General features: G+C 46.2%; 1 protein-coding gene across 1 annotated transcript in view; it reads right to left on the bottom strand.

The window, feature by feature from the left end:
• ABCC2 (ATP binding cassette subfamily C member 2) overlaps window positions 1-15,935 on the bottom strand; it is an 83,776-nt gene that overhangs the window by 26,246 nt on the left and 41,595 nt on the right. The window contains exons 16-20 of the mRNA XM_047762677.1: window positions 13,941-14,067; window positions 11,948-12,124; window positions 9,450-9,617; window positions 5,171-5,351; window positions 55-169 (exon numbers count right to left, since the gene is read on the bottom strand). Of these exons, the coding sequence (XP_047618633.1) occupies window positions 55-169; window positions 5,171-5,351; window positions 9,450-9,617; window positions 11,948-12,124; window positions 13,941-14,067 (768 nt within the window). The remainder of the gene's footprint in view (window positions 1-54; window positions 170-5,170; window positions 5,352-9,449; window positions 9,618-11,947; window positions 12,125-13,940; window positions 14,068-15,935) is intronic.

Genomic DNA, 15,935 nt, shown 5'->3' with positions numbered 1-15,935 from the left:
ATGATCAAGTGAAACTGGAATTGATGGAGGTCCTGAGCTGAACAGATGACCAACCTGCGGCTGAGTGTCTGACGAAGGCTATTCTCTCTCTTTAAGGAGGCCGCATCCTCAGGGTTTTCTTCCACACTGGGCGTCAGCTCACAGGCATCTTCTTCACTGTCCTCGTTGACTAGAAGACACATCACATCGAAAGTTAGGGAGAGAGCTGCATAGAGCTCTCATAGCCCTATGAACAAGGAGAGAAGTCTTTTCTGATCTTGTTGGCCTTAGCAAGAGACCCCAGATGTACACAGAACTTGGAATCTTTTACTCCAGAAATACTACTTCTTAGGACATCTCATTGAGAAATAGCATGATAAAGAAGAGATGAGTTAGGAGTTTCCTCTGTGGTGCAGTGGGTTAAGAACCCAACTGCAGTGGCTTGGGTTACTGTGGAGGCACATGTGCAATCCCCAGTCCCGAAAATTCAATGTGCCACAGGTGTAGCCATAAAATTTAAAAGGAGGAGAAGAGGTGGAGGAGGAGGAGGAGATGACTTAATATTCCACTAGAAGAGAACATGGTTAAAAAAGAGCACAATATTCCCAGAAGTTTCCAAGTTCCTTTAGAGCAGGAAAGAACTTTTAAGGGTTATAGTAGACAAACAGAAGAGTCCTAACCCCCAGAACTGACTAAAAAGGTGAGTGTAAATTTAAAGTATTCTGCATGAAATTCAAATTTGACAAACTTATACTAATTTAAAGCACTTTTTTAAAATCCTGAAAATAAAATGTAAAACAGCTTGGGCACCAATGAAAATGGTAGAGTAAGGACCTCCAGAAATTTGTGTTTCGGTAAACACCATAAGCATACTCACCAAAAATTGTCAAAATCAAATTTTCCATAACTCTGAAATTAACCAAAAGCTTGCAACAATCCAAGGAACAGTTAAGAAAAATGACTAAACCTCAGAAAGGATGGTAAGCTTTATAGCAGTTAAATTTATCCTATTCCTATTCCCCTCTCCTTAGATCTGCTGTAGCCTAGAAAAACAACCTCACAATCATTGTAACCATGAAAACCAGCAGCCTAGCAGCTGCTGAAGGAAACAGAGTAGGTTCAGGACAAGCCCCAAAAGCCTCATTGCTAGAGAACTGTCATTACTTGACCTGTCTGGCAGTTTCCTGGAAAACCCCACTCACAGGGCTTTTCTTTATTGGACCTCACTTGGAGTTGGCTCTAACAATCAGCAGCAATTGATTAACATCACAGCTGCCTAAGGCAGTGATAACAGTTGGGGCAAATAAGAAGCTGGCCAGGAACTTAAAAGGAAAATGTGGGCAATAAGATAGGGAGCTTTGGTATCATCAGTATATTCCTGGTAGTCAAGAATGTCATACACAGAGTTCCTGCTGTAGCAGGATGGGATCAGCTTTGTCTCTGTAACACTAGGATGCAGGTTCAACCCCAGGCCCAGAACAGTGGGTTAAAGGATCTGGTGTTGCCACAGCTGTAATGTGGGTCACAATTGTGGCTCAGACCTTATCCTGGACCAGGAACTCCACATGCCATGGAACAGCCAAAAGAGAAAAGAAAAACGAAAAGAAAGAAAAAGAAAAAAAAGAAAAAAACCTAAAAAAAAAAAAAAAGAATGTCATACACTTGTGTAGAGTTACACATATGCCCAAGAAAGACCTGAAAAAGTGCTATTCTCTTACTTCTGGCTTACCTCCATGCTCTGTGCAAGCAGGAAACAAAGGCTAAGACAGAACCATAAATTGCCTGCTGTGTGTATTAAAGACATGTTCATCACCCCCCCCACCCATGCCCTCCCCTCCAGCCCCCCCAAACACACACAGCTTCTCAGCATAGGCTGAGTAGATCTATTGGTTCTAGGCACTTAAGGAAATCTGTCTGTCCAGTCATTATCTTACCACTAAGCCAACCAAGCAGGGACTTCAGTGGCCACATGAGACAAAGAATATAGGCTTAGGAGTTCCCGTTGTGGCCCATCAAAATGAATCTGACTAGGATCCATGAGGATGCAGGTTTGATCCATGACTTTGCTCAGTGGGTTAGGGATCTGGCATTGCCATGAGCTGTGGTGTAGGTCACAGACTTGCAGATCTGGCATTGCTGTGGCTGTGGTGTAAGCCAGTGGCTACAGCTCCAATTCAACCCCTAGCCTGGAAACCTCCGTATGTCATGGGTATGGCTCTAAAAAGACAAAAATAAATAAATTAGTAATATATATATATATATATATATATATATATATATATATATATATATACACACATACAGAATTAGTTCAGGAAAATAAACAAGAGGAACAACAAACCCTGGTGAAGGAAGGAGGGAAGAGATATGTTATTTCCAGAATTGCTATACTATTTTAAATGACCAGTTTTCAACAACAACAAAAAATTATGAGACACACAAAGAAGAAGAAAAATAGGGAACTATACACCGGGGGAAAAGCAGCTAACAAAAACTATACCTCGGGAAGCACAGATGTTGGGTTTACTGGACAAAGACTTTAAATCAGCTATGATAAATATGTTCAAACAACAACAACAAAACCATGTCTAAAATCTAAAGAAAGTATGAGATTGAATTCTCATGTCTATTAGGCCCATTCAACACATCTGATATCTGCATAAAAGGGGGAAACTGGAAGACAGAAATGCACATTAAGGTAGAAGACTATGTGAAGACAAAGGCAGAGACTGATGTGATGTGTCTACAGCCAAGAACGCCAAAGACTGCCAGCAAGCCAGAAGAAGCTAGGAGATAGACCTGGAACAGATTTTTCCCTATCACTTTCAAAAGGAACCAATCTTGCAACACCTTGATTTTGGACTTCTAGCCTCTATAACTGTGAGACAATACATTTCTGTTGTTTAAGCTCCCCAGTTTGTAGTGTTTTGTTAAGGCGGCTAATTAGGAAATACACAGAGCTAATAGTGATACAGGTTACTTTGCCCTCCTACCCTTCCCTTTATTCTATCATCTTGTGTTCTTATACTTTCAGCCCCAGAACCAACACAATATCATTAGCACACACTGGGGCTTGGATAACATCTTAGAAATGGCCTATCAATATTTATCAGAACTAGGGTTTAAGGAGCTGTTTTGCAAACACTCTTTTGCACACAAAAGATAGGATTTTTTTTCAAAGGGCCCGTCCACACATGGGGGGTTAATAACAGAATCCAGAAACTCAGATCCAGGCAAATTGGGAAAATAAAAGTTTAGAATTAGTATAAGAAAACTGCCCAGGTTATGGTGATGTGATTAAGTAGTAATGCAGGGGGATCCAGCATCAGACACTGTCCCTTTGCTTGAAAGCTTCACTCCCCAGTCAGGGCTTTTTGTTTCTCTAGGCCAGGCCCTGGAGCATGTAAAGACTGATGGAAAGCTCTGACCCTTTCCTTGTTGCTGGTAACCCTGCCCCACTTTCTGCTCCTAGTCCTTGTAGCTCACACCATCCTATTCTTTGTTCATGCCCTTTCTCACCATTGCTTCCTGGTTTAGGCTTTTCCTTCTGACTCTTGCGGCTTTTATTTTTTCTTTTTAGGGCTCCAGGGGCAGCATATGGACGCTAGGGGTCAAACCAGAGCTGCAGCTGCTGACCTATACCACAGCCACAGCAATGCTAGAACCAAGTCACATCTGCGGCCTACACCAGAGCTTGCAGCAACTCCAGATCCTTAACCCACTGAGGGGGACCAGGGATTGAACCCACATCCTCTTGGATCCTAGTGAGGATCATTTCTGGCGAGCCACAACAGGAACTCCTGACTCTTATGGTTTTTAAACCATCACATGTCCTGACCTTGAGGCCTCAATGTGCTTCCACTTGCAGGCTCTGTAGTTACTGCCTCTTCTGACTGACTTCTGCTGTGCCCTTATACCCTCCAGATCTTGCTTTCTCAGTCCTGACCTCTTGCTGGTGATTGCTACCTGAAGCAGGTTCCCCAAACCACGCACAGGACTACTGCTGGCAGGTTCTCAGGAAAGACTCCAGGGAAAAAGGCTCTGTTACTGACCACAGCTAATCAGGGATCGGTGGTAGTGGCCCTGGATGGGGGCTCTTCCTGTGATATACTATGACATTATGCAACTGCTATGATTATTTTCTATTTCAAAATCCCCAGTAGTTTTGGAGTTCCCATCGTGGCTCAGTAGTAACGAAGCTGACTAGGATCCACGAGGATGCGGGTTTAATCCCTGGCCTTCCTTAGTGCGTTAATGATCTGGTGTAGCCATGAACTGTGGTATAGGTCAAAGACATGGCCTGGATCTGGCGTTGTTGTGGCATAAGCTGGCAGCTGTAGCTCCGATTCAACCCCTAGCCTGGGAACGTCCGTATGCTATAGGTGTGGCCCTAAATAGCAAAACAAAAACAAAATCCCTAGTGGTTTTTGGTCTATTAGTCAAGATCCCTTTGTTAGGGCTTATTAATAATTTAGCAGTAAATTGGTAGTCTCAGGTATCATGAAGCTTTCCAGGAAGTGTTTTGTTTTTGTTTTTTTTGTCTTTTTGCCTTTTCTAGGGCCTCACCACGGCATATGTAGGTTCCCAGGCTAGGGGTCTAATCGGAGCTACAGCTGCTGGCCCATGCCACAGCCACATGGGATCCGAGCCTCGTCTGCAACCTACACCACAGCTCATGGCAACGCCAGATCCTTAACCCACTGAGCAAGGCCAGGGATCGAACCCGCAACCTCATCGTTCTTAGTCGGATTCGTTAACCACTGAGCCACGACAGGAACTCCTCCAGGAAGTGGTTTTAATGGATTTGGGGTAAGTAGGGTGAGAAAGGTGACCTGAATCAACAGAAGCAGGGCATTTGCTAAAAGGGGGTCCCACATGCCACTGGTGTCTCTCCCACAAGGGATAATCACCCCAAACCTCCAGTCAACTTCTAAGGCGAGCCCTTAAATTGCATGTTAGAGAACAGATGAACAGGAAGAGCCCCCGGGTTGGCTCGGATATAAAGTTTCTATGTTTGTGTTTCTTTACAGAGACACAAAAAGCAGAAAGAACGGATTTTGGATCTCTGGATAATTCACTTCCAAGTCAAGTTCGCTGAATACGGATTAGTTCAGGAGGTAAAGAGCTTGAGTTTACTCCTCCCACCCCCTCCATACTCAAGGTCTGTCCTGTTCCAATCCTCTTCACACACCTGTGGCCTCGTCTTCAGGATCCGTCTCTTTTACGAATGTCCTCAGATTCTTCGCAAACACTCCTTTCTTGGCCAGCAGAGCACTGTAGGATCCTTTCTCCAAGATGGTGCCATTTCCTACAACCACAATCTCATCCACTTGGGGAAGAAAGTGAATGCTGTGTGTCACCAAGAGTCGAGTCTGTAAAAAGTAACAGTAAGTTGTGCTGTTGTCCATCACCTCCCTTAGCTTATTTTTTCCCCTCTCAGTGCATCTGCAGCATGTGGAAGTTCCTGCGTCAGGGACACAGTGATAATGCTGGATCCTTAACCCACTGCACCACAAGGGAACTCCCCTTAGCTTCTCTTTAAAAGGGAAGACAAGCATTCCTGTTGTGATTCAGCAGTTAACGAACCCCACAAGTATCCATAAAGATGCGGTTTCGATCCCTGGCCTTGCTCAGTGGGTTGGGGATCCAGCGTTGCCATGAGCTGTGGTGTGGGTCATGTTGCTGTGGCTTCAGCCAGCGGCTACAGCTCCAATTGGACCCCTAGCCTGGGAACCTCCATATGCCTTAGGTCCTAAAAAGACAAAAAAATAAATAAAAGGAAAGATTAGACAGACTGTGAAGCTTTGCTTCAAAATGTGGCCCTGACTACTTGGCCTCTTTCACTTCCTCTTTACTTCCCAGTGCCTCATCCCCAAACCTGACCCCATGTGTATGATGAGACTTTTGGCATCATGGATTTATTCAGCTATCTTCCTGTAGTGACAGTGAGGTTTGCCCTACACACATTTTCCTCCAGCTTCCTGGGTCGGGTCACTAAGAGGTGGGCTGAGGGATATCACTTGAGATCATGGGCCAACAGTACAACTGAGACATGTAAAACTAAGGGCCCTTCTCACTAGGCAGCCAATCAACTGAACCCATAAGAATGGCCTGGATTGGAGTTCCCGTCGTGGCGCAGTGGTTAACGAATCCGACTAGGAACCATGAGGTTGCAGGTTCGGTCCCTGCCCTTGCTCAGTGGGTTAACGATCCGGCGTTGCCGTGAGCTGTGGTGTAGGTTGCAGACGCGGCTCGGATCCCGCGTTGCTGTGGCTCTGGTGTAGGCCGGTGGCTACAGCTCCAATTAGACCCCTAGCCTGGGAACCTCCATATGCCACGGGAGCGGCCCAAGAAATAGCAAAAAGACAAAAAAAAAAAAAAAAAGAATGGCCCAGATTATTTTAGCACGTTACAGCCATCGCAGGGCAAGAAGTTTTGTCTTTGGCGAAGGCCCTCCTCCTCCATGGGGAAGACCTGGCATCCCTTGGGCTTGTGTCTATCTGTGGACGACACTGACTCCTGGGAAAGGGACTCCCCTCAGAGGCCAACTCTCGGTCAGTTATGAGGCTCAAAGAGGAGCTGTGGGATTGAGCTGGGCCTCTGGGCTAGAGAGCTAGCCCACGTCGCTGCCTCTGCTGTCTACTCCACAGCCCCACGGGCCCTCCTATCCATCAGGAAGACTCAGGAGATGCTCTTCCCTCGAGTCTCAGCTCAAAGCCAGCTCTTCTACTAGCCTTTCCTGAGTCCCCAGGCAAGAACGGGGTATACCCTCAACATTTCTATTATAGCTTGCATGGACTGCCATTAAAAAGAATTCTTGTGGAGTTCCCACTGCAGCTCAGCAGTGACAGACCCAACTAGTATCCATGAGGATGCGGGTTCCATCCCTGGCCTTGCCCATGGGTTAAAGGATTCGGCATTGTCGTGAGCTGTGGGTGTAGGTGACAGACGTGGCTTGGATCTGGTGAGGCTGTGGTGTAGGCCCACAGCTGCAGCTCCAATTTGACCCCTAGCCTGGGAACTTCCATATGCCATAGGTGAGGCCCTAAAAAGAAAATTGTACTATAATGTTATTGTTCACTTTTTTGGTATGTCTGCCAATTTCATTGTAAGTTCATTGAGAGGAGAGACAAGACCTTTTCATCTGTGTACGTCCAGTCTTTGCAATGAAACCGGCCTGGGGTGGGTATTCAGTTCATGAATGAATGAATGAAGACAATTAGTCATAAGGACAGAAACCAGGAATAGGAGGGAGAGTGAATTCCTGTTAACTCACTGATCTGAGAGAGGCAAAGGGCCACAGTGGGACAGCAGCCCATCAACCCTGCCATCCTCTGACTGGCAGCATTCAAAAAGTCTTGAAGGGGGAATTCTCTTGTGGCACAGAGGGTTAAGGATCTGGTGAGATCACTGCAGTGGCTTGGGTCACTGCTGTGACACTGGTTTGATTTCTGGCTCAGGAACTTCCAAATACCATGCGTGCAGGCGCAAGTAAGTAAATAAATAAAGAGCAAACTTAAAAAAAAGTCTTGAAGGGAACAGGCCCAATACAGATGGAGTCAGGTGGAGAGCCGACAGCCCTGCTCTACACTTGTTGCTGCTGAGAAATGTTCAAACCCTGCAGGGGCTCTGTCAGCCCCTCCCACTCAGCCCACTGAGCTAACTGGCCCATGGGAAGGAAAGCCTCTGACCAGCCCTAGCGACTTGCTCGGGCCACTTTATCTGTACCATGTCAAAGGGCCATTGTGCAAATGAAATGAGACAACACAATCAAAGTGCTTAGCACAGGCCTAGGACATAACGAGTACTCCAAAAATGTCAGGTTTATTTCTATATTCAAGTTGACTCATCCTTTCCAGCCATCCTGCAAGAGTCCCAGGAAAGTGACTTCTTAGAGCTTTAATACCTGCAGGATGACCTGTGTCCCAGAAAGTAGACTGTTAGTTAGGTCCCCTGGGGTGTTTTCTGACACAAGGCAATTCTCGGAGTGTCCAACAAGTTAATTGGTTCTGGCACCAGCTACCCAGAAATCACACAGCTTAAGGGCTCAGTCCCACAGGACTGCCCTGACTTCAGGTTCTGAGTGAAAGTCCTGGGCCACCCACAGTTCTGACCAACTAGGCTATAAAATGGGATTCTCACAGCCCCACCCCTCACTTCTCTTTTTTCTTTTTTTCGTCTTTTTGCCTTTTCTAGGACTGCTCCCATGGCATATGGAGGTTCCCAGGCTAGGGGTCGAATCAGAGCTGTAGCCACCAGCCTACGCCAGAGCCACAGCAACGCAGGATCTGAGCCGGGTCTTCGACCTACACCACAGCTCATGACAACGTCAGATCCTCAACCCACTGAGCAAGGCCAGGGATCGAACCTGCAACCTCATGGTTCCTAGTCAGATTCGTTAACCACTGCGCCACAACAGGAACTCTGCCCATCCCTCATGTTTGATAGTTTTCCAGAATGGCTCATAGACCCCAGGAAAATACTTAACTGTTTACCAGGTTGTTACAAAGGACTGAGGAACTGCGAAGGAAGACACGCATACGGTAAGGTTAGGGGGCGCTTGTGCAGAATTTCCACGCTCTCACCAGGGGTGCCATCCTCCCAGCACCTTAAAGTTCTCACCAACCCAGAAGTTCTCAGAATCTCCTTATTCAAGAATTTTTATAACACATTTTCCAGCCCATCCTCCCTTCCCCAGAGGCTGTCAATGGGGCTGAAAGTTCCAATGCTCCCATCATTTGGTCTTTCTGAGGAACAGCCCTGTCCTGAGGCTCTTTAGGGGCCCCTCCCTCAGTCACTCATTAGCATAAACTGGGGAGTGACCTAAAGGGGCTCATTATGAATAACAAATGTCACTCCTAGTATCTCTCAGGAAATTCTAAGGGTTAGGAGCTCTGTACCAAGAACTAGTGATGAAGACCAAATGTATTTCTTATTATACCACAGATCTCAAAGGCTTTTTTTTTTTTTTTTGTCTTTTTAGGGCCACACCCAGGGCATATGGAGGTTCCTAGGCCAGGGGTCCAGTTGGAGTTACAGCTGCTGGCCTATACCACAGCCACACAGGAGCTGAGCCGAGTCTACAACCTACACCACAGCTCTCAGCAATGCCGGATCCTTAACCCACTGAGCGAGGTCAGGGATCGAACTTGCAACCTCATGGTTCCTAGTTGGATTTGTTTCCACTGCGCCACAATGGCAATTCCTCAAAGGACTTTTTATCATCATCTATCCTCCTAGGAGGCTCAATGTCAGAGCAGGGAATAAGGTTCCAATGAGTCAGTTCCTGCATTAGCCATGACCTCAAGGTGGGAGCCCTCGCTGGGCCATCTCCTGGGAGACCAGTCCGACACTGTTATCTCCTGAGCAGCCCAGGGGCCAGGTAAACAAGGAAACGTGCTTCAGGACCCAGAAGTCCTAGGAGATGTGTGCCCCTCCTCCTGTCTTCATCACTTTAAATAATGTCTCACCTTGCCTTTCAACAGGCCATTGGGACCCAAGACCTTATTGAAAATATGTCTTCCCACGTGAGCATCCACGGCGGACAGGGGGTCATCCAGAATATAGATGTCTGAATTTTGATAGGTAGCTCTGGCCAGGCTGATCCGCTGCTTCTGTCCCCCACTGAGATTTATACCCTGAAGAAGAAAATAATTGCTATTAAGTATGAAACTGAGTCCCCTCCCCCCCCAAAAAAACTGAGTTCTTCTGTTGAACTTATGATTAACATCTCCATCCAAAACTTTATTGGCTTTCTTGTCCCCTACGTGTTCCACTCAAGATTGAGGCGTATCAAAGCAAAGGGGGGACTAAACCAAGCAGGCTTTCCTGGATACACAAACCCCTGTGTCCCTGTTTCTTGTTTATAGAAAAAAGCTTTAGTCTCCTAGGCCTTCCCTGAGTTCCAAAGAGCAGACTCAAGAAGTTACTAATTAGGGATGTGAAGAAAGGCAAAAACAAGGGAAAAATAGTTCAGCTATAAAACAGAGTCCTAGTTTCTCCTCAAGGGGTGAATGCAACAATCTGATGCATATCTTTGAAACTAAGATTCTTACCCAGAGGAAGGACGGTGACTACATGCTGACCACAAGCACTTAGACCCCAAACTGGTTGGAACAGAAGAGGTTTTTTTTTTTTTTTTTTTTTTTTTGGCTTTTCTAGGGCCGCTCCCGCAGCATATGGAGGTTCCCAGGCTAGGGGTCAAATCAGAGCTGTAGCCACTGGCCTACACCAGAGCCACAGCAACTCAGGATCCGAGCCTCGTCTGCAACCTACACTATGGCTCATAGCAACACCAGATCCTTAACCCACTGAGCAAGGCCAGAGAGCAAACCCACAACCTCATGGTTCCTAGTCGGATTTGTTAACCACTGAACCACGACGGGAACTCCCAGGAACCAGAAAGTTGATGATTAAGATTCCGGAAACATCACCCCGTTACTTTAACATCAACCAATCAGATGGCAGTCCACAAGCTGCAACCTTCACCCTCAACTGTTGCCTTTAAAAATCTTTCCCTGAAAGCCATTTAGGTGTTCGGATCTTTCAAGCATGAGCTGCCCATTCTCCTTGCTGGGCCCTGCAATAAACATAGACTTTCCTTCACCTCGACCCTGCGTTAGTAGACTGGCTTTGCTGCATGGTGGGCAGCTGGACCCAAGTTAGATTTAGTAATACAAATTCCTTTATACAAATACATATTTTTGACTCAAAGGAATAACTTTAGGCCCAATAATTAAAGGTATACCCAACTTACCATTTTGTATCATACAATTTACTTATTTTGTTATTGTTGCTTCCTGTCCCATGAGAAGGTAGAGCTACACCAGGGTACATTTTCTCTATTTTGTTTGTGAATGTAACTCCAGAACCATGTCTGGCACATAGTGGGTACTCAATAAATGTATGCAGAATTCATGAACAAAATCACTCTAGAGCTATATCCTCACTAGATCTCAAGATCTTTCTCCCGAAGACTGCTATATTTATTTTTAGAAATGGGGAAAGAGGAGTTCCCTCTGTGGTGCAGTGGGTTAAGGATCTGGCATTGCTGCAGCTGTGGCATAGGTTGCAGCTCCAGCTCACATTTGATCCCTGGCCCAGGAACTTCCATATTTTGCAAGTGTGGCCAACAAAGAAAAAAAAAAAAAAAAAAGGAAAGAAGATGAAAACATCCTAAGTAAGTAGTGATTAGGGATTTCTAAACAAATTATTCTGTATCCATAAATGAATATGAGTCATTAAAAATTAATTTTTAAGAAAAGCATTTAGGATTTTCCATTGTGGCTCAGTGGTTAACGAATCCAACTAGGAACCATGAGGTTGTGGGTTCGATCCCTGGGCCCGGCTCAGTGGGTTAAGGATCTGGCGTTGCTGTGAGCTCTGGTGTAGGTCGCAGACATGGCTCAGATCCCGAGTTGTTGTGGCTGTGGTGTAGGCTGGCAGCTACAGCTCTGATTCGACCCCTAGCCTGGGAACCTCCATATGCTGAGGGTGTGGCCCTAAAAAGCAAAAAAAAAATTTTTTTAGTTAAAAAAAAGGCGTTTAGTAACATGAGAAAATACACAATAAATTTCTAAATGTTCAAAGCAGATTATTAGAACCCAACTCAGGCCCTCATCGGTAATACAGAGGTCGAGTCGGGATAAGTAGCTCTGGTCTGCCTCTGCCTGTCTACCCATAAGGCCCACCTTGGGTCAGCTGCTGGTTCATTAAACCTCTCAGTTTCTACCTTCATTATCTTCCCTTCAGATGACACAATGCCTGTATTTGCTTCCAGGCCCCAAAATTCACATTTCTGAGGTATTTGCCCAAACATTGTGCAAACTCATGTTTTCTGGTGTTTGTTCCAGACTTGACTGGTTACCAGCTGGTCTGCTCTTTCCCTCCCACGTACTTCTCCACCATCCTCAACTCTTTCTTGTCACTGTTTCTTCATCCTTCAAGGTCCCTGGGTGTCCCAAAGTACCTTCTCTCCAATCTCAGCCAGGTCTCCTCCAGGCAGCACTTCCAAGTCTGGGAGGAGGGCACAGGCCTCCAGAATCTTGTGGTATTTCTTTTCATTGAACTCTGATCCAAAGAGGATGTTGTCCTTTATGGTGCCGTTCTGGATCCAGGACTGCTGCGGGACGTAGGCGACGGTGCCCTAGGTGGGAAGGGTCAGACCATATGACAGTTTCATACCTCTGGAAAGGCAGGGTTGAAGGAGGGATGACGGGAGCAACAGATGGAACTTAGGTTTGGAAAAATGTATGTCAGGGTGACCGAGCGATTGGTACTTATCCATATGCTTGTATTTATGGTACCCACCAGGGAGAAAGAGTCAACCGCCTATTCATCATTTAAAGTCTTTTTTGGATTATCACTCTCTAGCCATGATCTGAAACTTGGAGGATGAAGGCACATGCTGCTTCTAGAAAAGGGTTTTAGTCAGACCGCAGTGAGTTTACTGGGACCGAGAGAGCGCTAACAGTGATGGGGGATGGGTATGGACAACATCTTAGGAAGCAAGAACTAAAAAATTGAAATTTGGGTACCAGGTGATCTATGAAGCAGATCTTGTCAAAAGAGATGGGAGCCTGATACACACCTGTGCTTAAAGACAAACTCAGTTATGAGTTAGCAAGAAAAAGCTTCCTGAAAGGAGTTCAGAGAGTTAAATTTGTAGTCTGCTCTGCTATCCTGAGCAATTATTTAATGCAAATTATCTCATTAGGGATTGCTAATTCAGGGGGAAATGTCAGTATAATGTGGAAGAGATGCTGGTTCTTAAAATCTTTCCAAGCATGTCAGTATAAAGCAGTCAGGGGGAGTTCATGCTGTGGCTCAGTATCCATGAGGAGTCTGGTTGGATCCCTGGCCTTCCTCAGTGGGTTAAGGATCCTGCATTGCCATGAGCTGTGGTGTAGGTTGCAAACGCGGCTCAGATCCTACATTACTGTAGCTGTGGTGCAGGCTGGCAGCTATAGCTCTGATTTGGCTCCTAGCCTGGGAACCTCCATATGCCACAGGTGTGGTAGCTAAAAAGACCAAAAAAAAAAAAAAAAAAAGGCAGCAGCAGTCAGAGGCAAGCTTTCTTATAACTAGGAAGCCAGACTTAGCAATATATGAGATCTTAAGAAGAAAAGCTAAAAATCTATAGACATGCCTCTTTTTGGTGCAAGTAGTGGCTAAATGATCTTGAGTACCTAGAGTCTGATGAAGACGGCCATGAAAATATTTCCTATTAAAAATCATAATTGATGATGTCTATCCCCTATGTCATATATATATATATATATATATATTTTTTTTTTTTTTTGTCTTTTTGCCTTTTCTGGGGCCGCTTCCGAGGCATATGGAGGTTCCCAGGCTAGGGGTTTAATTGGAGCTGTAGCCGCCAGTCTACACCAGAGCCACAGCAACAAGGGATCCGAGCCGTGTCTGCGACCTCCACCACAGCTCATGGCAACACCGAATCCTTAACCCAATGAGCCAGACCAGGGATCAAACCCCCAACCTCATGGGTTCCTAGTCGGATTCGTTAACCACTGAGCCGTGACGGGAACTCCAGTTATATATGTTTTTAATGATCTGTTTCAATCTGTCCCCCAGGTCCTGTTCTTTTTATGGTACAGTTTTACAGAATGTGAGGTTTTCAGAAACATAGAGCAGAATTGTCCGTATTTGAAGGAAGACAGCTCTATTTGATAGTGTTCAAACTTTAGAATGCCTATGAGAAACACCTGGGGAGCTCATTAAAAATAAGGGTTTTTAGAATCTACACCAGAATTGAAACTGCTTATGTGTGTGGGGTGGAACAAAGTATCTACAGTTTATAAGTCTCCAAATGTCTACGCAGCCTCACCTACGGCAACACGACGTAGAGATTATCCGATGCTAGTTCATTCTCCCCATGTGAAAGCAACACTAGGAGAGGCCCACCCTGGAGCATCACAAGTACCCTTGGCATTCCCTCTCACCTTGACAGTGACATGCCCGTGGATATTTTCCATTTCTCCCAGCATGGCTGACATCAAGGAGGATTTCCCAGAGCCCACAGTGCCCACCACAGCCACAAACTGGCCTGGCATAATGTCCAGGTTCACGCTGAAAGAGAGAAATTGACTCGATGGAGGTGAGGGAACTTATTTAAGAGTAGTTCAGGCCACTTAGACGCTCCATGGAAGTCTCGTATAAGGAGATTTTCCCTCCAGATTGGAACATTTGTCCTGGATTGTAGAAGACTCCAAAGGATTCTCTAATGATTTTTTTTTTCCAGCTCTAAAAATCAGGGAGCGAGCCCTCATCTAGAAATTGTTTGTGCCAAATGCGGATTCCCACTGGAAAAGCTAATTTTTTATTTTTTTGTCTTTTTCTAGGGCCGCACCCACGGCATAGAGAGGTTCCCAGGCTAGAGGTCGAATTGGAGCTGTAGCTGCCAGGCTACACCACAGCCATAGCAGCTCGGGATCCAAGCCACGTCTGCAACCTACACCACAGTTCACGGCAGCGCCGGATCCTTAACCCACTGAGCAAGGCCAGGGATCGAACCCGCAACCTCATGGTTCTTAGTTGGATTCGTTAACCACTGAGCCACGATGGGAATTCCCTGGAAAAATCATTTTAGAAGATGGTACCATTGAACGAGACCCTAGTGGGAGGTTGGAGACCTGAGTTCTAGTCCCAACTCTGCCCCTGCTGAGCTGTGTCATCTTGAAGGGTCCCTTCTTCCGCACTCTCATTCCTAAACTAATGGGCTTAGACCAGATGAATGTTTCCCAAACCTGGCCATTTAATGGAACGCTTGCTGAAAGCACTGGTTCCCTGCCTGCCCCCCAGGGATACATTGTCTGGCTGGGTGGGGCTCCCACATGGGATTAGGCTCCTGGAAACTCTGTGCCAGTCCTGTTCTTTGAGTTTCTAGAACATTAGGAATAGGAGGAACTTGTTCCCAGGCTTTCTCAACTTGCCCATGAAACTGGACTCCTTCCAGACTTACATGGTGGGCAAAGTGGGAGCAATGTCCACTCTCCTCTCTGCAAAATGAGGCTTTCCAGCTGAGAGGTTTCAGAGGTGGGGCCTCTGACCTAACACATGCTGGGGCAAGCTCCAGAGACCGTGTTAAAGGACCTAGGAGTAGGAGAGGTGTGCAAAGTCCTTGGTGCAGCAGGGAGACGATAAGGTGCGCTCAGCAAAGAACTGTGCTGCTCCGGCTCCTGGTGCACTCTGTTGCGCTGCGCTCGGTGGCTGGGGTGGGTGTGCTGGGACAGGTAGTGCTTAAGGAACATATTACATGCAGCAGTGTGGCAAGGGCGGGTTGGCTTAAGGCAGAGGAGATGGCCTATACAGTGGAATGTAAGAATGGGTTACAGGAGTTCCTGCCATGGCACCGTGGAAACCAATCCAACTAGGAAACATGAGGTTGCTGGTTTGATCCCTGTCCTTGCTCAGTGGGTTAAGGATCTGACACTGTCATGAGCTGTGGTGTAGGTCACAGACCTGGCTCGGATCCTGCATTGCTGTGGCTCTGGTGTACGCCGGCAGCTGTAGTTCCGATTGGACCCCTAGCCTGGGAACCTCCATATGCCACAGGTGCAGCCCTAAAAAGCAAAAAAAAAAAAAAAAAAGAATGGGTTATAGAGCTAAAAAATCCCAGATCTGAAGTTGATATAGAGAAAGAGCCCATCATTCACCCTGGGCCAAGAAAGTAGATTCTTCTTAAATGAACTTAAAATCAAGTTCAGGTTCTTGTGTGATTCCTCTACCACACCCAGAGACCGAATCTACCTTCCAACCCTGCACCACCTCCACCCACACTCTGGAGAACCAGTGTCTTCCTGGGTCTCAGCTGATGTGCACTGTCTCACTGTAGGGAAGCAGGCAGCAGATGCAGTTATAACAGGGTCAGGACCTTTGCTGCCAGCTCATCCCTTGGGGTTAGCCTGCACTAGTATCCAACTGAACTTGTGCACAAG

The sequence above is a fragment of the Phacochoerus africanus genome, chromosome 15 (genome assembly GCF_016906955.1).
Source record: "Phacochoerus africanus isolate WHEZ1 chromosome 15, ROS_Pafr_v1, whole genome shotgun sequence".
NCBI lineage: Eukaryota > Metazoa > Chordata > Mammalia > Artiodactyla > Suidae > Phacochoerus > Phacochoerus africanus.
The sequence above is the reverse complement of the archived record's forward strand: the minus strand, read 5'-3'. Positions and strand labels throughout refer to the sequence as shown.